This window comes from Heptranchias perlo, chromosome 19 (assembly GCF_035084215.1).
Source record: "Heptranchias perlo isolate sHepPer1 chromosome 19, sHepPer1.hap1, whole genome shotgun sequence".
Taxonomy (NCBI): domain Eukaryota; kingdom Metazoa; phylum Chordata; class Chondrichthyes; order Hexanchiformes; family Hexanchidae; genus Heptranchias; species Heptranchias perlo.
In genome coordinates this window covers 6,885,908-6,909,043 of record NC_090343.1, presented here as the reverse complement: position 1 = coordinate 6,909,043, position 23,136 = coordinate 6,885,908, and the positions used below count along the sequence as shown (strand labels likewise).

Genomic DNA, 23,136 nt, shown 5'->3' with positions numbered 1-23,136 from the left:
ACCATATTGTTAGAGCTGTTAACAGGTGATGTGGTATATTGATTCAGCACAGCACACTCAGGACTGTCATCACTCAGTAGCACTCTGAACCTATAAACAATTATACTTTCCTACCCAAACGCATGTCATCTTAACCCACATGGGGAAACTCTTCAAATTATTTCATGATAAGGGCCATGGTATATCCAAGAAACCCGGATCACGTGTGTCACACACAGTCTTATTCTTATAATCCAATGTGACCAAAAGATAGCCAACTTCTCCCTGATTCCACTACCAAGAGTCTCCTGCAGGGGCAAATACCATCCTGGATACCTATATTGCTCTTCAGAATCCTAAGAGGACAATTCTGAGGATCTCTGATCTGGCATGACACCGAACCAGACTCTTATACAAAATGACCAAGGAACAACCAACTTGATGCACTCCTCTTCTGAAAGCAAACAGAACCCTAGATAGTCAACATGACTGAGATGTCCCCACTGTGGTTTCATCTCCACATGATCCTAAGTCACATCAAACACATCTACCCACTAAACACAAATATATTCAAAAGATGACCTGTGCCAGCTGCAAGATATTCTTTATGCTCCCTTTAGTGCCCACCTAAACCAGTAGAAATTCAGCACAAAATTGATATCGCTTCACACAAGATCGCACCAACTCAACACAAGGATCAAATACTCCTTCCTCAGCTCTTCACTGTTTAGCTGTAGGACCAGAGACGGTGAAAAGGTTCTCAGGTACTCAACCGATTTCAGACATTCAACATGCAAATGGCCAGAGCTCACGGGGGTCCAGACTGACAACACAACATTTAGGTACTCAGTAAGGTCACAGATGCTCAACATGACCTCAGGAGCTGATTGAGCTCTTTGTATGACTGACAAATGGTTATCATGACTTCTGGATTTTTAAAAATAGAACTCTTTGATATTCCACAGAACAATAAAAAGCATATACATTCATCAAGATTCCCAACATAATAGTCGATGCTAAACACTGGGGTACTTGTGATGTTCAGAAACACCCACAGATACATAAGGCTGATTCCTTAGATATCAATCATGCATAGTTAATAGAAGTAAGTGTGATCTGATGTTAGTCGAGGTATCCATCCTGATACCTCGACTACAGAAACACTACACTTTCAGCACCAATGATGCCCTGAGATTTTTTATTGAGCTAGAACAGAGAGTGCAACATAATGCTGATGTCAGCCTCTCTCGATGTATGCAAAACGATCTACCAGAGGTGATCTTTCATTGTTTTTGCTTTGCACAATTGATAGTGCATCTGCTGCTAAGGTAAAGCTTCCCTTTTATTTTAATTTCTTTCAACTTAGGCTTCCTCCTGCAGTACCATTCTGTTTTATACCAATTGAAAGGAGCTGACTGTCCCCTTGATGTCCTCTCGATTCACTATCTAGGCTGACACTCCCGTGCCAGTACTGAGGGAGTGCTGCACTGTCAGAGGTGCCGTCTTTCGCATGAGACGTTAAACCAAGAACCCGTCTGGCCTCTCAGCTGAACGTAAAAGATCTATTTCAAAGAAGAGCAGGGGAGTTCGCCCAGGTGTCCTGGCCAATAATTATCCCTCAACCAACACCACTAAGACAGATTAGCTAGTCATTATCATGTTGATGTTTGTGGGCTCTTGCTGTGCGAAAATTGGCTGCCGCGTTTGCTACATTACAACAGTGACTACACTTCAAAAAAAGTACTTAATTGGCTGTAAAGCGCTTTGGGACATCCTGAGGTCGTGAAAGGCGCTATATAAATGCAAGTCTTTCTTTCTTACTTTAACAGGATTCTCACTGGCAGTAAGAGGCTGACAAATATTGCTCTGTGCATGCCTTTCAGTTTGCGAGTACAGGGCTGTCCGATCGGCCACTCCCACCCCATACGCCACAGTGGTGTGAGAGAGGGTAGATGATCTGCTCCGATTGCTATGGTGAGAGCAGCATAACACCACCTTAGAAGGTGATGATGAGGAGCTGACCCCCAAATTACTCAGGACCCCCTCCCTTCAGACATTAACCCAGTTATAAACAGTCGGTAATAGCTGAAACAGCAGCCTTGTTTCATGGTTCACACATTCTGCAGTACTTCCGGAAACCAGCTTTCTGGGCATCCCATCCTATTATAAACAGAGGCATAGAGTACAAAAGCAAGGAAGTTATGCTAAACCTTTATAAAATCGCTGGTTAGGCCCCAGCTGGAGTATCGTGTCCAATTCTGGGCACCACATTTTAGGAAGGATGTCAAGGCCTTAGAGAGGGTGCAGAGGAGATTTACCAGAATGGTACCAGGGATGAGGGACTTCAGTTATGTGGCGAGCCTGGAGAAGCTGGGATTGTTCATCGTAGAGCAGAGAAGGTTAAGGGGAGATTTAATAGAGGTGTTCAAAATCGTGAAGGGTTTTGATAGAGTCAATAAGGAGAAACTGTTTCCAGCGGCAGGAGAGTCAGTAACCAGAGGACACAGATTTAAAAGAGGTGAGATGAGGAGAATTTTTATTTAACACAGTGAGTTGTTATGATCTGGAATCTGAAAGGGCGATGGAAGCAGATTCAATATTAACTTTCAAAAGGGAACTGGTTAAATACTTGAAGCGGAAAGATTTGCAGGGCTATGGGAAAAGGGGGAATGGGTCTAATTGGATAGCTCTTTCAAAGAACCGGCACAGGCACAATGGGCCTAATGGCCTCCTTCCGTGCTGTACCATTCTATGATTCTATGTGGAGACTCAAATTTCCCTTTTAAAATTGGTGAGTAACGTCTCGCGTGGCCTTGGAAGAGTCACAGCGACATACGGGGTGATTTTAAACCCCAAGAACGGGTGGGCCGGGGGCAGGTGGGAGCTGAAAATAGTTGTTTTTTTTGGGGGTCGCGACCGCAAAATTTTCGGACTTTGCGTTCCCAGCGGGAAACCTGTACTTTTACGCGCCGGCGTTAAACCCGGAAATAAAGCCGGGTTGCGGTCGCGACCCTAAAAAAACCGACTATTTTCAAATCCCACCCGCCCCCGACCCACCCGTTCTTGGGGTTTAAAATCACCCCCATGGTCTTTGCTGTGGAGCAGCTGCAGTGTGGAAAAAGCACACAGTGGTTCCACGGAACAAATGTTGAGTGTGGCAAAAAATTAAGCCAGTCAGGCCTCCTCGCTAAGAAAAACATTTTAAGCAGGTCTTTCGATTCGAAGGTTCGAATGCAATGTGCAGTTCAAAAGTCACTTTGAGATGAATGGAAGCTTTGTGACTCTACCTGAAACAGTCACCACAACCAAAATCCGAAACAATTTTGAAATTGCGGTACGGATTCTTCCACTTGCACTGAATCGTTGTAACGTTTAAGGTTTGCTGCCTGTTTGCATTCTTGATCTTAATAATGAGGGGGGAGGGGGGAGGGGGGAGGCTGTTGTTCACTTTGATTTTAAAATGCCACAGTTCAGTACAAATATCCACAGGCACACCCTAAATATAAAGTACTTTTAAAGTGAATTGTTACGCAAGTTGGTGGGGCCCACTTCTTACCAATCTAAAACACTGCACAACTTTGAAATGCATGCATTCTTCGATATGCAAAAATACACTATCAGTATGATCTGAAAATCAAATAATGCAATTATTAATGAAAGTAATATTTTCAAGGATACATAGTATAACTCATTCAGTTCAGAAAGCTTTTTTTTTGATTCCTACAATAGCTAAGTCCTTCTGGCTAACTTAGATTCTCAATAACATATATTTCATAGTCTCTTACAGCACAGAAGGAGGCCATTCAGCCCATCATGCCTGTGCCAGCTCTTTAAGAGAGCTATCCAATAAGTTCCACTCCCTCCCCATAGCCCTGCAATTTTCTCCCCTTCAAGTATTTATCCAATTCCCCTTTTGAAAGTTATTATTGAATCTGCTTCCACCGCCCTTTTAGGCAGTGCATTCCAGATCATAATAACTCACTGCGTTACAAAAAAATTCTCCTCATCCTAATTTGATGATGTGCATCAAATTAAACCCCAGCACACTTTTTTCTTTATTCATTCATGGGATGTGGGCGTCGCTGGCAAGGACGGCATTTATTGCCCATCCCTAATTGCCCTTGAGAAGGTGGTGGTGAGCCGCCTTCTTGAACCGCTGCAGTCCGTGTGGTGAAGGTTCTCCCACAGTGCTGTTAGGAAGGGAGTTCCAGGATTTTGACCCGGCGACGATGAAGGAACGGCGATATATTTCCAAGTCGGGATGGTGTGTGACTTAGAGGGGAACGTGCAGGTGGTGTTGTTCCCATGTGCCTGCTGCTCTTGTCCTTCTAGGTGGTAGAGGTCGCGGGTTCGGGAGGTGCTGTCGAAGAAGCCTTGGCGAGTTGCTGCAGTGCATCCTGTGGATGGTACACACTGCAGCCACTGTGCGCCGGTGGTGAAGGGAGTGAATGTTTAGGGTGGTGGATGGGGTGCCAATCAAGCGGGCTGCTTTGTCCTGGATGGTGTCGAGCTTCTTGAGTGTTGTTGGAGCTGCACTCATCCGAGCAAGTGGAGAGTATTCCATCACACTCCTGACTTGTGCCTTGAATGCAGCCTCGGAGCTCACTGTTGGTATGGATTCTGGAACATTCTGGCAGTAACGATCCATTCACACTCCACAGGTTTAGCATCGATGCAAGGCCGAAATGGCTCCATACTGACACTAGACTTGGAGCATGAATCAGATGTCAAGGCCTGAACTGCCTTGTGAAGTCAAGCACAAGGAGACCACCTCCCCCCTCCTCCTGCTGTCAGCTCCAGCCTTGCTCCCAGATTCCAGCACCATTTACACTGCAGCTGTGGCAAACCGCTTTGGGCCGGTGCTGGTTATAGTGTGAATGCATCTTAAAGCAGTTTTATCCTTGGACACAACGAGTAGGATAGAATAGGAAGCTGGAACAGGAGGAGGCCATTCAGCCCCTTGAGCCTGTGCCGCCATTCAATTAGATCATGGCTGAAATGTATCTGAACTCCATCTACCCGCCTTGGTTCCGTAACCCTTAATACCCTCGCCTAACAAAAATCTCACTTTTGAAATTTTTAATTGACCCCCAGCCTCAACAGCTTTTCGAGGGAGAGAGTTCCAGATTTCCACTCCCCTTTGTGTGAAGAAGTGCTTCCTGACATCACTCCTGAATGGCCTAGCTCTAATTTTAAGATTATGTTGGCCAGAGTTGATTCCGAACTGCTGACACACAGGCAAAAGCAACTTTTGAACTGAAGTAACCTGAGTTCAGTCGCTGGCCTGAGCTGGCTGGAACCGGTTTGAATTAGCTAAGTTTCGTGAAAGACAAAGGAGGTGTGATAAGACACAAGTCCTTATTTAGAAAAGGAGTAATGAGGTAATGCTACCTAAGTCCTTGGGACAGAGCCAATGAGGAGAAGACATGGACTAGGCGAGCAAGCCTAAACCAACGGGAGAGAGAGAGACAGCACAGTTTGAAGAGACAAGATTCGGAATAAGAATGAAGAATCTCGGGCATGGAGCCAGGGCGAAGACTCCGGAGACCAACCATCGCGGAAGTGGAAGAACCTACGTCAGGGACTTAGAGACGACGTCGAGAGAGAGAGAGAACGGAACGCCTGGCCAGCATCAGCTCTCCTTTTTCGGTATTATCCCTTATATTCTGTGACCACTCAGGGAGTGTCAGTGAAACCTAGTGGGTGTGCGTTTAGATCCTAGTTTGAGTATAAAACTGTATAACCTGGTGCAAACTGCATGTCTATATCTAACCAGACATATAAGCTATATGTATATGATCTAACGACGTGAATAAAGCGAATTGAGAGTTAAGAGAGAATTGACTCTTCTCCTCTTTGTACTGAGCCAGTAACCGTAACCGGTGACCTCCGGTCAATAGCCCCCTTGTTCTGGACTCCCCCCACCAGAGGAAATAGTTTCCCTCTATTTACCCTATCAAATCCTTTAATCATCTTAAACACCTCAATTAGATCACCCCTTAATCTTCTATACTCGAGGGAATACAAGCCTAGTCTTTGCAATCTGTCCTCATAATTTAACCCTTTTAGCCCCGGTATCATTCAGAGGAGTATGATTGATCTTGTGCATCCTCTTGTCCATGATCACCTGATTCTGTAGCATCCAACACTTATATACCAGTAAGCACAGCTATATCAACAGGCTGAGATATCGCCAAAGCAAATGTTACAATAAATGCATCAATATCAGTGTGGAACAAATAATTAATTTTCATATTCCTGCAAGCAAATCTACACTATAAATAACCAGGAGTGGCTGGTGAATTGTTTGCACTGAATGTCCTGAACTTTTAATCCCTTTCTAAAAAAATAAATGCTGGGAACAAAATGACAATCTAACCCCCCAGGCTCAGTCTCACCAATATAGACAGAGGTCCTAAGGAGGGTGGGGGAATCTTTCTCATGGACACCACTCTCCCTGATCCCAGTTACATTTTATTTTTATTCCTGATTAAATGTTCTGAGCACATTACAGCCGCCCCCTTCCCCACATGCTTAAAACCAATCGAAACTCTGATCTCTTTCAAGGTGATTCTGTTGGTGGGGTCCACCAATAACCCTGTCCAGAGACGTGACTTGTTTAAGCGTTATATAACATGTCTTAGGCACCTTCCTTAAAACCATCCTAATAATATTTAAGGCACTTTGTTTATAATAAGTGGCAATCTTTTTGTTTTGGTAGGAAATTAAATCCCATTCAAAGTTCCTCTGCTTTTTCCAAACGATCTATTTTCAGATCAAAATGAAAGAAACATCCTTTTTTCCCCCCTCTCTCCCCCCGACCCTATCCAGTAGATACTTCGAGCAGAGACCGTGAGGAGCACCCAGGACTCCTCTTCTCCCCAGCGGGAGCTCACACTCACCTGATTCGGGCTGAGAGCGCTGAAGGGCGGCGGAGGATCCCGATCGAGCCGCGGAGAGAGACGGAGAGCGCCAGCAACTTCCCACGGACAGCTTTGTGGCACAGGTAAGATAGTAAAATAAAAACTGGCAAGGGTGCCTGCTTCAAACCTTCTTCAATAATTAAAAAAAAAACACAAAAAAGGTCAGAGATATCCAATAGTCTGTAGCCTCTGGAAATCCAATTCAATGAATGAATGGGCATAAAATGTAGACAAGGGCTTACTAGTGTCAAACTGTGAATGACTGGAAGGGACAAATCGCCTCTCTCTCTCTCTCTCTCTTCTGCCTGAACCACTCAATAAATCTTTCGCGATGGGTTCTTGTCTCGGGAGTAGAAGGGTTGGAATGTGGGGCAGCTTTTTAATACATTGCCCCGGCCGGGGGTAAATAAACCACTCCCTCTGGAATGCTCAAGGGGTCAGGGATCAGAGGGAGAGTTGGGATGAATCTACGATTGAAAAACCCACTCGAGGAAAGTTAGTCACTGTCTAGGATTTTTTTTTTTTTGCAAGGGAGTCAGCAACACAGAAACCTGGCTGCAGAAATGCAACCAAGTGAAATTCATTGGCATGAATTTTTTTTGGAACTGCAAAGCAAATTTTTTTTTTATTTACAAAATATATATTTTATGTATTGAATTATTTGTCAAGGGAGAACTGCAATGAAAGTTCTGTGAATGGGATTCATTTATTGGCTATTAATAAGTAAAGTTTACACATGGGAAAAGTTACAAAACTTTTTTTTGTTGTAGAATTTAATTGTACCTTTTTAATTGCAGAATTAATCTTGCAACCACCTCCTCACACAAAATAAACACACTTTTGGGAGTTTATTGCAACTGAGTTTTAAGAATTGTTTGAATTTTATATTCTCATTCTTCAGAAATTTGTTAACAAATTAAGAGTTTTTTCACGATTTAAGTCGACGTGATGGGAGGTCGAGCTAAAGGGAAGTTTGGAAGGAAAAAAAAGAGGAAATAAGCTCAAAATACATAGCTGGTGGGAAAATCTCCCCTGTTTCCTTGTGTTAGCAACATCGTAAATATAGCAGGAGGATTGTGCTTGCCGTTTGCGATTTCGTTAGGATGTTTACGAAGTTACCAGCGGATAGCAACGAGAGAACTGATTCCCTTGTCCGGGAACTCCCAGGGAGGGGCGCCGCCCGCTGGGAGCGCTGGTCCAGAAATCGTGGCACCCCCCGACCAAAGAAAAAAAACTTTACATCTACTTAAAGTAGGAAGCCCCGATTGGAGAATCAGCACTTAGATGAAATCTTTCCCCCACAATGGTCAGTATCTAGAAGAAAAAAACATAGAATCTTACAGCACAGAGGGAGGCCATTCGGCCCATCGTGCCTGTGCCGGCTTTCTGAAAGAGCTATCCAATTAGTCCCACTTCCTTGATCTTTCCCCATAGCCCTGCAATCTTCTCCCTTTAAAGTATTTATCCAATTCCCTTTTGAAAGTTGCAACTGAATCTGCTTCCAGTGCCATCAGACAGTGCATTCCAGATTGTAATAACTCGCTGTGTAATTTCTTTCCCCTCATCTCACCTCTGGCTCTTTGGCCAATTACCTTATGTCTGTATCATCTGGTTACCGACCCTTCTACCACTGGAAACAGTTTATCCTTATTTACTCTATCAAAACCCTTCATGATTGTGAACGCCTCTATTAAGACACTAACATAGGTTAGTGTTTTAGATGGGACCCTAGGGTGGTGAAAAAAATGTTAACCCATCTTTTGTCTTTCAGATGCTGACTGACCTGTTGTGCTTTTTTTAAATTTTTGACCTGTTTTCATTTGAACAGAGAGAATAAGGCACCAGAAGTAGCCTCGTGGCTACAGGAGAAGGCTGACAACCCATGTTGAAGTTCTCACCATGGCCTGTTGTTCAATAAGTCTGGTAATTGGTGGGTTGGCACCAGAAAACGATCATGGAAGCTGCCATTTTTCTGTAAGAACCCAACTGGTTCACTAATGGGAAGGGAACCTGCTCAGACTCCTTTACTTGGTCTGGCCTACATGTGACTCCAGTCCCCACACCACGTGGGTGACCCTTACTAGCCTCCGGGCAATGAGGGATGGGCAATAAATACGGCTTTACCAGAGTCGCCCACATTCCAAGAACAAATAATTTAAAAAATGATACAGATAGGGCAGATTTCCCAAAACTGGATTTCTGATTCACCAGTTTCTCTCTATCTACCCTATCAAATCCTTTTATCATTTTAAAGACCTCGATTATATCACCCCCAACCTTCTAAACTCAAGGCAAGTTTATGCAAACTGTCCTCGTAATTTAACCTTTTAAGCCCTGGTATCATTCTGGTGAATGTGCTCATTATGCTGTTTGATTTTCTTTCCTGGTCTTTGGTTTTTAAATGGCCTCGTTCCCACACTTCTTCAAAAGGCTTCCCCCTCCACCCCCACCACAGTCTTTTTTTTGGAAGGTCTGTTACTCGCTTTTTTTAAAATGTGATTCCCTACAGTAGTTTTTAAAGGTCGGTTTCCAACACATTTTTAAAAGCCAGTTCCTCATTGTCCCATTTTCTTTCTTTGAATTCCTTTCCCCTCTTTTTTGCATTTTTCCTCAACTTCTCTTCCCTGCAGTCTTTCTTTTTTTTCCAAACCTGTTCACCACCAGCCTCTTTTTCACCGGTCACCAACCCAAATTCTTATAATTCCATTCTGTACACCCAACTCCTCATTGCCCAAATTCCCTCACCTCACTGCCCCTCCCCGTTCCTTCCTAATATACCCCAAGTACCAACGACCCCCAATAATTCTCAGTGCTTTCCTCCCCGATGCTTACTACAGAGAAGGTTAAGGGGGAGATTTGATAGAGGTGTTCAAAATCATGAAGGGTTTTGATAGAGTAAATAAGGAGAAACTGTTTCCAGTGGCAGGAGGGTTGATAACCAGAGGACACAGATTTAAGGCAATTTCCATAAGAGACGACATGAGGAATTTTTTTTTTTACACGAGTTGTTAAAATCTGGAATGCGCTGCCTGAACGGGTGGTGGAAGCAGATTCAATAATAACTTTCAAAAGGGAATTGGTTAAATACTTGAAGAGGAAAAATGTACAGGGGAATGGGAGTAATTGGCTAGCTTTTTCAAAGAGCTGGCACAGGCATGATGGGCTGAATGGCCTCCTTCTGTGCTGTAACATGCTACGATACTACTATGATACTACCCCAGTGACTCCTTACTTCCCCAACCCACTTAATTACTCCCACACCTGTCCCAAGTCCTAACAAGCCAAATAACCTGCTCCCAAATACCACATTAGTTCACCTAGTGTAACCAATGCCATAACAGACCTACCTCCTTATAAAGGAGTACATCCTCACATTTCCTGCGAGCAATGCCACCAGAGGTCAACTAGTTTTTAGGTAATAAAAAGAAAAACTTGCATTTATATAGTGCCTTTCATGACCTCAGGATATCCTAAAGCACTTTACAGCCAATTAAGTACTTTTTGAAGTGTAGTAACTTTTGTAATGTAGGAAACGTGGCAGCCAATTTGCACATAGCAAGGTCCCACAAATGGCAATGTGATGGACAGATCATTTGTTTTTTTTTGGGATGTTGGTTGAGGGATAAATATTGGCCACGACACCAGGGAGAACTCCCCTGCTCTTCTTTGAAATAGTGACGTCCAGCAGAGAGGGCAGGCGGGGCCTCAGTTTAACGTCTCATCCAATGGATGGCACTTCCGACAGTGCAGCACTCCCTCAGTACTGCGCTGGGAGTGCCAATCTAGGTTTTGTGCTCAAGTCCCTGGAGTGGGACTTGAACCCACGACCTTCTGACTTAGAGGCAAGAGCCATGGCTGACACCATAAGGTCACTGGAACTAAGTACTGGGTGAATGGAATTAGCGGGCAGCCTATGCGATAACGCCTGTTGTGTGCCACCGCTGGAGACGATTTTCTACGCCTTGAACTCTTCCGAATCTCCCGGCATGATCGTGGGTCACCTGTGCCGGCTCTGATCTCCGATGTTCGAGGCAGATCTCCCCGCTGTGCTGCTCCAGACGGGGCAATGGAGATGTGCATTTGGGAGGCTTGGCTGCAACATGGAAGGGGGGGGTTCAGGACCATCACCGTGACTCGGGATCCTTCTGTGTAGATCGGGAGACTTAAAGGCTGGGATTTTCCACTTCTGCGCTCGCCAACCTGTGATTTTTCACTCATGCCCTTTAATGGGCGGGAAATTATGGGCTGGCAAGCACAGAGGCAAAAATAAACCCTGGCTCATAAAGTATGAATTAATGGATTGTAAACTGCCCGAAGGTATCCATTTTTCTCTCTTTAAATTAGTTACTGAGAGTCGGACAGATGTAATCTGCATTAATTCACTTGGTGTATTGAGCTGCCACTGACAATTGTTGAATAAACAAATCACAATGATACAGAGTCGAAGGTAAATCTAATTCGGAAGCTTCCAAATTATAGTCAATGAAGGCTTTTTACATTCTAAAGTATTCCTTTACTTGGACCATCCGTGACAAAGTACATGGATGATAAAAGATGTTTGGTAGCGAAATGTGAGGCACTGATTAAATTAGAAGGTGCTGATATAAGATAAATCCTGTAAATAAATCAAGTCATTACAAATACTATTTTACTGATGTTACTGTCTGCAAAAGAGAGAGCATGAGCGTGCCAACAGAGGTTAGTCTGCATTAGGAATCATGGAATCTTACAGCACAGAAGGAGGCCATTCAGCCCTTCTTACCTGTGCTGGCTCTCTTTAAAATAGCTATCCAATTAGTCCCACTCCCCTGCTCTTTGTCCATAGCCCTGCAATTTTCTCCCATTCAAGTAATTATCCAATTTCCTTCTGAAAGTTACCATTGAATCTGCTTCCACCGCCCTTTCAGGCAGTGCATTCCAAATCAGAACAATTCATGCGTAAAAAAATTTCTCCTTATCTCACCTCTGGCTGTTTTGCCAATTACCTTAAATCTGTGTCCTCTGGTTACCGACCCTTCTGCCACTGGAAACAGTCTCTCCTTATTTACTCTATCAAAACCCTTCATGATTTTGAACGCCTCTATCAAATCTCCCCTTAACCTTCTATGCTCCAAGGTGCACAACAAGGGAAGGAGTGGGATCAGGGCTGAATCTGAGCTCAGATGACATCCCACAGCTGTAAACAAGAGGTCCAGAGACCGATGGAGCAGTGGCTTTGTTGAGAGCCACAGGTAAAGGGCAAATGGGACTCGAGCGACTCCCTGGGCATATTCTGGGTCCCTCTAATCTTGCATTGTGCATGGTTACTTAGAACTGCTGCTTCATTCTTTGAAATTGGAAAGGGAAATAGTGGGCGTGATAGAGATGTGGTTGTGGCACTATTGCATAGTATTACATAGAATTTACAGCACAGAAACAGGCCATTCACCCCAACTGGTCTATACCGGTGTTTATGCTCCACACAAGCCTCCTCCCACCCCTCTTCATCTAACCCTATCAGCATATCCTTCTATTCCTTTGTCCCCCATGTGTTTATCTAGCTTTCTCTTAAATGCATCTATGCTATTCGCCTCAACCATTCCATGTGATAGCGAATTCCACATTCTCACCACTCTTTGGGTAAAGAAGTTTCTCCTGAATCCCTAGTTGGATTTATTAGTGACTAGATATACCCAATGGTCGTGAATTCAAATCCCACCATGGTAAATTGTGAAAGTGAATTCAATAAATGTGGTAATTTGTGAAAAAATTACTGTGAAAGCTGCCGGATTTTCGTATAAACCCAACTGTTGTACTAAAGTCCCACAGGGGTTGGAATCTGACACCTCTACGCTGCCTGGCCTAAATGTAATGAGTCTACAGTACATGATTGTACAATTGAATGGCATTCAGAGGCCTTTTTCCATTGATTGACTATCAACACCTTCTCAGGGCAAGTAGAGATAACCAACAACGACTTGGATTTATATAATGCCTTTAATGTAGAAAATGGATGCTGAGCCAAAAATATTGGGCAGGTGACCAAAAGCTTGGAGAGGATATGGGGTCAGAAGCTCAGCTCAGAGTTGACTAGGTCACTGAGGTTGTGAATTGTTTGGTTTGGCCTGAGAGAGTGGTTGGGGTTGGGGTGTGAAGTCAGAGGCCAGGGTACAGGGGCCAAGATGATGGCTTTGATCTTCCCAATGTTGATGTGGAGCAAATGACATCTCTGACAACGCAGGAATAAATGCAACCTTGTCAGTGTCACCCACACCCAGAGAATAAATAAATGAATACAAGAATGACCGGGGACCTGAAGGCAAACACTGTTACTTCCTGGTATTGTGTTTTTTTTTGGGGGGGGGGGGGTGGTAGGTGAAGACAGCCAAGCATTCAGAATCTATAGTGTGCATCAGATGTTTTTATTAAAAGGAAACTACCAAGTTTGAAAAGAGTAGCTGATAGTTTTGGATAATGACACCCAAGTTTGGGATTTTAAAAGCCTGTTGATTTTCAGAGGAAGTAAGCTTTGAGATCCTTGAAAAAAATCGTTGCATTAGGAGACAGTTTGTTAAATCTCAATTTTAACACAGAGAGGAGGTAGAGAGAATGACGAGTTTGCACAGTGGAGTCTGGAAATGAGAAGGAAAAAGAAAGGAAAGTTCAGAGAACAACAACTTGCATTTATATATAAGGAGTCGTACAACACCAGGTTATAGTCCAACAGCTTTATTTGAAATCACAACTTTCGGAGCTTTCCTCCTTTGTCAGGTGAAGTGAGCAATGCTCCGAAAGCTTGTGATTTCAAATAAAGCTGTTGGACTATAACCTGGTGTTGTAAGACTCCTTACATTTGTCCACCCCAGTCCATCACCGGCATCTCCACATCATGCATTTATACAGTGTAATATTATTTAATGTAGGAAACGTCCCAAGACACTTCAGGGAGTGTCATGAGACAAAAATTGACACCGAGCCAAAGAACGAGATATGAGGAATGGGTGACTAAAAGCTTGGTCAAAGTGGTAGGTTTTAAGGAGGATCTTAAAGGAGGATAGAGAGGGAGAGAGGCGGAGAAGTTTAGGATGGGAATTCCAGAGCTTAGGGCCTTGGCGGCCAAAGGCACAGCTGCCAATGGTGGAGCGAAGGGAGTGGGGGATGCGTAAGAGGCCAGAGCTGGATGAATACAGAGTTCTCAGAGAGTTGTAGGCCCATCATAGTATCAATAAAATAGAGAGAAGATGGCACCAGCCAGGGAGCAGTATATTCCCATATGTACTGTCAGTATTCAGCTGTGCTGCCTGGGACTATCTTCTAATCAGTCCTTCGGTGCCCACAACTGAAGTCTGGACTCAGCTTCGGGATAGTATAACATCTCAATCCCAAATACAGCTTATTTCAGGAGTGACTCACAGTGATAACACTGCTACAATTTTGAAGCTCAGGACTCAATATAAATAATTCTTAAAAAGTTTCAAATAAACTGGTGCTCAATGTACAGACATAAAACCCACACTTACTAGGTTTCTGCGCAGTCAACACGAGCCTTGTCTAAGTTATCAACATCAGCCTGTATTTTAAATATATTTATATAGAGTCTAAGTATTCATATTAACTTAGTGACTCACTGCTGCATGCTCCCACCACCCCCCCTCACAGTTGTTGAATGCCTTATAGATGAACAAGGTTCAAGATTGAGTTGCTGATCTGTGATGAGTTTACTGGTCTCAGCCTGCATGAAAGGTCAGTGGGGTTTCTACAGTTTGCCTTAGCTCCCCTGGGTTAGGGTGATGAATAGTTAGCCACTCCTGATTGCTATTTATTCCCCCCTCCTAATCTCTGTCTATTCCCAGTTGCTATCTATTGCCACTCCTCCTCTCTATCCCTTCCCAGTCGTTATCCATTCCCATTCCGAATCGCTATCCCGTCTCAATTGTTACCCATTCTCAATCTTGATCTCACTCCATTCCGTTGGTAAAGAGGGAGAAAAATAGACCAGTAAACTAGCAAGAAATATAAAAACAGATTGCAAGAGCTTCTACAAGTATGTAAAAAGGAAGAGAGTAGCAAAAGTAAACATTGGTCCCCTAGAGGCTGAGACAGGAGAAATTATAATGGGGAATAAGGAAATGGCAGAGATATTAAACAAATATTTTGTATCTGTCTTCACAGTAGAAGACACAAAAGACACACCAGAAATAGTGGGGAACCAAGGGTCTAATGAGAGTGAGGAACTTAAAGTAATTAATATTAGTAAAGAAAAAGGTCTGGAGAAATTAATAGGACTAAAAGCCGACAAATCCTCTGGACCTGATGACCTACATCCGAGGATTCTAAAAGAGGTGGTGGCAGAGATAGTGGATGCATTAGTTATGATATTCCAGAATTCCCTAGATTCTAGAATGATCCCAGTGAACTGGAAGGTAGCAAATGTAACCCTGCTACTCAAGAAAGGAGGGAGAGAGAAAACAGGGAACTACAGACCAGTTAGCCTGATATCAGTCATCGGGAAAATGCTGGAATCCATTATTAAGGAAGTGGTAACAGGGCCCTTAGAAAATCTTAATATGATTAGGCAGAGTCAACGTGGTTTTATGAAAGGGAAATTGTGTTTGACAAATCTACTAGAGTTTTTTGAGGTTGTAACTAACAGGGTAGATAAAGGGGAACCAGTGGATGTGGTATATTTGGATTTTCAAAAGGCATTCGATAAGGTAACACACAAAAGGTTGTTACACAAGATTAGGGCTCATGGGGCTGGGGGTAATATATTAGCATGGATGGAGGATTGGTTAATGGACAGAAAATAGAGAGTGGGAATAAACAGGTCATTTTCAGGTTGGCAGGTTGTAACTAGTGGGGTGCCGCAAGGACCAGTGCTTGGGCCTCAGCTATTTACAATCTACATTAATGACATGGATGAAGGGACTGAGTGTAATGTATCCAAGTTTGCTGATGATACAAAGCTAGGCGAGAAAGTGAGCTGTGAGGAGGACACACAGTGCTTGCAAAGGGATATAGACAGATTAAGTGAGTGGGCAAGAAGGTGGCAGGTGGAGTATAATGTGAGGAAATGTGAGGTTATTCACTTTGGTAGGAAGAATAGGAAAACAGAATATTTTTTAAAATAGTGAGAAACTATTAAATGTTGGTGTTCAGAGAGATTTGGGTGTCCTCGTACAAGAAACACTGAAAGTTAACATGCAGGTACGGCAAGCAATTAGGAAGGCAAATGATATGCTGGCCTTTATTGCAAGGTGGTTGGAGTAAGGAAGTCTTGCTGCAATTGTATGGGGCTTTGGTGAGACCACACCTGGAGTATTGTGTACAGTTTTGGTCTCCTTACCTAAGGAAGGATATACTTGCCTTGGAGACGATGCAACAAAGGTTCACTAGATTGATTCCTGAGATGAGTGGGTTGTCCTATGAGGAGAGATTGAGTAAAATGGGCCTATATTTTCTGGAGTTTCGAAGAATGAGAGGTGATCTTATTGAAATGTATAAAATTCTTAGAGGGCTTGACAGGGTAGATGATGAGTGGTTGTGTCCCCTGGCTGGAGATCCTAGAATCAGGAGGCATAGTCTCAGGATAAGGGATCCACCATTTAGGACAGAGATGAGGAGGAATTTCTTCACTCAGAGAGTTGTGAATCTTTGGAATTCTCTACCATAGAGGGCTGTGGATGCTCAGTCATTGAAACACAGAAACATAGAAAATAGGAGCAGGAGTAGGCCATTCGGCCCTTTGAGTCTTCTCCGCCATTCAATATGATCATGGCTGATCCTTTATCTCAATACCATATTCCCGCTCTCTCCCATACCCCTTGATGCCTTTTGTGTCTAGAAATCTATCTAGCTCCTTCTTAAATATATTCAGTGACTTGGCCTCCATAGCCTTCTGTGGTAGAGAATTCCACAGGTTCACCACCCTCTGAGTGAAGAAATTTCTCCTCATCTCAGTCCTAAATGTCCTACCCTGTATCCTGAGACTGTGACCCCTCGTTCTGGACCCCCGGCCAGGGGAAACATCCTCCCAGCATCCAGCCTATCTAGCCCTGTCAGAATTTTATATGTTTCAATGAGATCCCCTCTCATTCTTCTAAACTCGAGTGAATACAGGCCGAGTCAACCCAATATCTCCTCATATGACAGTCCTGCCATCCCAGGAATCAGTCTGGTGAACCTTCGCTGCACTCCCTCTATGGCAAGTATATCCTTTCTTAGGTAAGGAGACCAAAACTGCACACAATACTCCGAATGTGGTCTCACCAAGGCCCTGTATAACTGCAGTAAGACATCCTTGCTCCTATACTCAAGTCCTCTTGCAATGAAGGCCAGCATACCATTTGTCTTCCTAACTGCTTGCTGCACCTGAATGCTCACTTTCAGTGACTGGTGTACAAGGACACCCAGGTCCCTTTGTACATCAACATTCCCCAATCTATCACCATTTAAATAATACTCTGCCTTTCTGTTTTTCCTTCTGAAGTGGATAACTTCACATTTATCCACATTATACTGCATCTGCCATGTATTTGCCCACTCACTCAACTCGTCTAAATTGCCTTGAAGCCTCTTCGCATCCTCCTCACAACTCACAATCCCACCTAGTTTTGTGTCGTCAGCAAACTTGGAAACATTTAGTTCCCTCATCCAAATCATTGATATATATTGTGAATAGCTGGGGCCCAAGCACTGATCCCTGTGGTACCCCACTAGTCACTGCCTGCCATCCCATAAAAGACCCATTTATTCCTACTCTCTGTTTCCTGTCTGTTAACCAATTTTCAATCCATGCCAGTATATTACCCCCAATTCCCTGTGATTTAATTTTGCACACTAATCTCTTATGTGGGACTTTATCAAAGGCCTTCTGAAAATCCAAATAAACCACATCCACTGGTTCTCCCTTATCTATTCTACCAGTGACATCCTCAAAAAAAAACTCCAGTAGGTTTGTCAAACATGATTTCCCTTTCATAAATCCATGTTGACTTTGTCTAATCCCATTGATATTTTCTAAGTGTCCTGTTATCACATCTTTTATAATAGACTCTAGCATTTTCCCTACTACTGATGTTAGGCTAACCGGTCTGTAGTTCCCTGTTTTCTCTCTCCTTTTTTAAATAGTGGGGTTACATTTGCCACCCTCCAATCTGCAGGAACTGTTCCATAATGTGTAGAATTTTGGAAGATGACAACTAATGCATCCACTATTTCCATGGCTACCTCTTTTAGTACTCTGGGATGCAGATTATCAGGCCCTGGTATTGGCTTTCAGTCCCATTAATTTTTCCAACATTTTTTTTTACTAATACTAATTTCCTTTAATTCCTCCTTCTCTCTAGTCCCTTGTTTCCCTAGCATTTTTGGGAAGTTATTTGTGTCCTCTTCCGTGAAGACAGAACCAAAGTATTTGTTTAATTGCTCTGCCATTTCCTTGTTCCCCATTATAAATTCTCCCGTTTCTAACTGTAGGGGACCTACATTTGTCTTCACTAATCTTTTTCTTTTTCTCTTCAGCCTTGAATATGTTCAAGGCTGAAATCGATAGATTTTTGGACACTAAGGGCATCAAGGGATAAGGGGATTGGGCGGGAAAGTGGAGTTGAGGTCATAGATCAGCCATGATCTTCTTGAATGGAGGAGCAGGCTCGAGGAGTCGAATGGCCAACTCCTGCTTCTATTTCTTATGTTATGTTCTTATGTTCCCTGTTACTCTCCATTCCCACCCCTAATTGCTATTGCTTCCCAATCGTTATCCATTCCCACTCCTATTATCTATCCCTTCCCAATTGCTGTCCATTCCCAATCCTGATTTCTGTCTATTCCCAATTGCTATCTATTGCCATTCCTCAGTGCTATTCCTTTCCAATCACTATCCATTCCCACTCCTGATCGCTCTCCATTCCCAATCGTTATCCATTCCCAGTCCTGACTGCTATTCAACGATCTCCTACAGGAAATTGCTGTATTTGAGACAGGATCGGACTTGGCTGTGTAGCTGACCCCTCCCCCATGGTTGACACTCACTGTCAAGGCTCAACCATGAAGATTGGCTATTTGGACCATTCACAAATGGCGGGACACAAATGGCCTTGCAACTTCAGAGCGTGATTTAAATAAGCTCCTGTGAATTTTGTGAAACTCAATGAAAGGAAACAAATAAAGTTAGACTCCCAATCCCAATGTTTACATGAATCTCTTAATTGCATGCTTAAAAAGCCTTCATTCCAGTTTAGCAGTTGGAAGTGGGCTGGCCTTGTAATCACAGTCCTTATGCAGCGAGTTGTTATGATCTGGAATGAGCTGCCTGAAAGGGCGGTGGAAGCAGATTCAGTGATAACTTTCAAAAGGGAATTGGATAAATACTTGGAAGGGGAAAAGTTTGCAGGGCTATGGGGAAAGATTAGGGGAATGGGACTAATTGGATAGCTCTTTCAGAGAGCTGGCACAGGCACGATGGGCCAAATGGCCTCCGTCTGTGCTGTATCATTCTGTGATTCCATGATTTTGTTTTTGCAAAGCAATCAGTTTGAGCAGATCAGGCTCATAACTTAGAGGAGCTGAAAGTGTAGCCTTATCCGTGGATCGCAGACTCCTTGGATCAATGGCAAGAATGCAGCCATGTCGAGGCTGATGGGTTGCTGTAACGGAACTTGGTCTTCCTTTCATCAAACTGACAGTCAGTAACACTCAACTAGGAGCTGACGATGGAGCCAAACTCTTGATATGGGAATACTTTCTTGTTTGGAAAGATTTTCTGTACAAGAGCTCCAAAGTATTGCATACCTTTCATTTCAATACAATGAAGATGTAGTGAGCAGCGAGATATGGTATATCATGGGCAAATAGGGCCGATTTCCCTGACCTCGTCTCCCAAGGAATGCTTATTTCCTAAGTGCAAAGGTCAGGAAAAATGGGACATGGACCAGTTACAGTGAGTCTCCGTTCCCTTTACGTTGCCATGGGATTTACAGGGCTTCCTTGGAGAGGTGGAGCTGACTCTGTGCCTACAATAGGCGCTTGAAGATGACTGCATTGGTCCTAGTGCCCATGACTCCCTCCTGACCCACCCAGATGTGCAGTTGTGCTGGGATTCCATTCCTGACCCACCCAGCTGTGCAGTTGTGCTGGGATTCCATTCCAGACGCACCCAGCTGTGCAGTTGTGCTGGGATTCCATTCCAGACGCACCCAGCTGTGCAGTTGTGCTGGGATTCCATTCCAGACCCACCCAGCTGTGTGATTGTGCTGGGATTCCATTCCTGACCCACCCAGCTGTGTGGATGTGCTGGGATTCCACCCAGCTGTGTGGTTGCATGGTTCTTTCTCTCTCCTACTTACTGCCAGTAGGAGAAAGCAACGGAAATGCCATTAGAAAGTGGGGGGGGGGGGGGGAGGTGGGGGGTTATCCCAGCATGGAGTGAGTGGAAGGCTCTTTTAAAGCTAAGGTACTGTTAGTCCTAGAGGTCCTTTTATTCGTTGTCCTGTTCCTATCTGACCGTCACTCAGTAGCTATCCAGGAGTGGCACATGTGAAAGCAGGAACTCAGCATGTGGGGTAAGTTGTGCCCTCCACTCCGTGTTGGAGTATGTTGGAGCGTGTTGGAGTATGTTGGAGCGTGTTGGAGCAAGATCAGGGCTCGTGCAAGACATGATTTGACATTAACGTCCTTGACAAATAGTTAGCGAGTGCGCAGATCTGTGGCATCAAACACCATCCACTATGATATCATTACATTCCTCCTTAGGTCAGGCCCGGATCAGCCCACTGTGACCCGTGACATTGTACGCCAATACCTCCAGCAACGCCCTGACCAGACTGTGCTGATTCTGCACGCTAAGGTTGCTCAGAAATCATATGGGAATGAGAAGAGGTAAGAGGTCACCACCTTAGATCTCAGACCTAAGACAATTACATGTTTTTTTTTTAAACCTTCTTTGGAAGTATTTCATTTACATTTTATTTCGCTGCTCACGAGAGAGGTACATTTTCCGTAGCCTCATTTCAGTGTCGGCCGCCATCGCTGATTGCGCTGACTCACAAAGTGAGTGATTCGGAATGTAAAAGTTCCCCCAATCGAGGGTTAAAGAGAGTTATCCTCAGGGTCAATCTACATAGGGGACAAAGTCCACTTATGGGAACCAGTGAGAGAGAGAGAGAGGATCATTCAACTTGTAACACTAGCCAACATCTAGTTACTAACTTGACTGATGGAAGGTTTATCCTTAAAATCCCATTTTAGGTTTTTCTGTCCTCCACCGTCTGTCTACCTAACCGGTCCAGGATGGAGAATGAAACACGAGCAACTGAAATGTAAGGAAGTCTTGACGTTGACCGGGGTGCATTATTTACTTAGCAATTACGTTGTGTTTGGAGGGAATCGATTATTCAGGATATGCGCACAGCCGCCAAGACTGTCAGACAGAAATAGAGGAGATGAGGTTAGAGAGAAAGGGGTGGTCCAAGGGAACGAGATTTTGTTTCTCGTTGAAAATGACGAGCAGGAAAAGACCATCTGGTCCATCAAGCCTGCCCCACGCACGGTCGTGATGCCGGAAGCAATGTGATTAGAATCTCATCGAATCTTACAGCACAGAAGGAGGCCATTCGGCCTATCGTGATTAGACACTCCCCTATCCGCCAGCAGCCATGTAATCTCCTGGGAGAGGAAAAAAGAAACCGATTTTTAAAAAAAACAAGGCCAATTAGGGGGAAAAAATTGAAAATTCCTTTTCAACCCCCTTGGGTGATTTCTGTCCTTCAAACAATTGGCTCACTCCCTTGTTTCTCAGATTGGCTGATTCCAGAGAGAGGTTGTATTTGCAGGGTTATGAGTGGCTAAATGAAGTATTACCTTTTTTAAAAAAAAACGTAAAACAGAAATATAGTATTTGGAGCATCTTGGTGCAGTGGATGAGTATGCTGATCTTTCACCTCTCGGACCTGGTTCAGATCAATCAGGCGAAGGTTCTGTCGTTCGGCCGCAAGGGTTGGATGATAAATGAGTTTGGAGCGGCATCAACCCAGTTCCTAGCGGGCATGGGCACACGGCACAACAGTGCCATGATATGGCGGCATACTGGCCGTCTCACACTTGATGGAACGCATGGCGAATGGAGATGCTACTTTGGTGCAGTGGGCACTGCCCGTCTGAAGTTGAAGCCTATTTTTAGGTCCGACTGGCGAACATTTTACTCTGCAGTTGGCTTGACCTTGGATTGCTTGATATCGAAGCTATGAGTGCCGAAAATGAGAAAGTGTCTTACATAGAATTTACAGCAGAGAAACAGGCCATTCGGCCCAACTGGTCCATGCCGGCGCTTATGCTCCACACGAGCCTCCTCCCACCCCTCTTCATCTCACCCTATCAGCATATCCCTCTATATTCCTTTCTCCCTCATGTGTTTATCCAGCTTCCCCTTAAATGCATCTATGCTATTTGCCTCAAAAAGAATTCACCAAACAAAAGCTTCCTCTCATCAAAAAATAAAAACATGATGCTTTTTTTTTTGTTGAAACGTTGCTATTTTGACACAGCAACCCTCTGTACAAATATCAGCGTGTTCAAACTCTCCAAAAACAGCTTTACTGGAAAAGATCACAAACTGAAAATCCATCACGGGGTTGAAGATTTCTGACGGGATTGGGAACAGATTGATCTGCTCTCCCCCTTTTTAATGTAACCGCTCTTCTCCTCACTCTCCCCACCATTACGGCCTAGCCACTTCTGAAAACACGCAAGTCAGCACTGAATAGGCGATCCAAACATAACTGTGATCCAAGCCGAGTGTTCCACTGCGTTCGACCACTTCCCGTTTATTCCCAATGTATAGAATTCCCAATCTAAGCATGAAATGCTTCTCAGTTATCTGCTTTTAGCGAGCTGTGTCCACAAAAACATAGTCAACCCTCTGCCAAGCTTAACATGGAGGCAATGGGGCGATTTAGAAGACTAATGGCTCCAGTCTGGAGCCCGGGACTCTGTTGGTTTTGTTTAAATTGAATCCCTGAATGAACTATTAAGTGGACTGGGCACTAAGGTTCACACCTAAGATTTAGAGAAATCCTGATACAGGGTTCAAGGTCCAAGCATAACATTTCTTGGCAAAGTAGCTGTACCTTAATCAGGACTGGGCTGTGAATAGATCTGTATCACGGAGACGAACGATTAGAAGAGAAAAGCGAGAGGTAGAACAGAAGGATACAAAGTTCAGAGTAGCAGTCGGAGAGGGAGTCGCCTTTGTTGATAA

At 43.9% G+C, this 23,136-nt stretch overlaps 2 protein-coding genes across 6 annotated transcripts in view; one reads left to right on the top strand and one right to left on the bottom strand.

The window, feature by feature from the left end:
- The window catches only part of matn4 (matrilin 4), a 71,186-nt gene extending 63,748 nt beyond the window's left edge, over positions 1 to 7,438 (bottom strand). For 2 of the 5 annotated variants that reach the window (XM_068000232.1, XM_068000233.1), the window contains exon 1: positions 6,882 to 7,437. The gene's annotated coding sequence lies outside the window, so the exon portion shown is untranslated. Of the gene's footprint in view, positions 1 to 6,881 lie in introns of all 5 variants that reach the window. The other 3 variants (XM_068000234.1, XM_068000235.1, XM_068000236.1) reach the window with 3 other exon arrangements.
- Positions 1 to 23,136, top strand: part of rbpjl (recombination signal binding protein for immunoglobulin kappa J region-like) — a 45,019-nt gene that overhangs the window by 5,416 nt on the left and 16,467 nt on the right. The window contains exons 2-4 of the mRNA XM_068000238.1: positions 6,811 to 6,985; positions 20,634 to 20,759; positions 21,129 to 21,199. Of these exons, the coding sequence (XP_067856339.1) occupies positions 6,811 to 6,985; positions 20,634 to 20,759; positions 21,129 to 21,199 (372 nt within the window). The remainder of the gene's footprint in view (positions 1 to 6,810; positions 6,986 to 20,633; positions 20,760 to 21,128; positions 21,200 to 23,136) is intronic.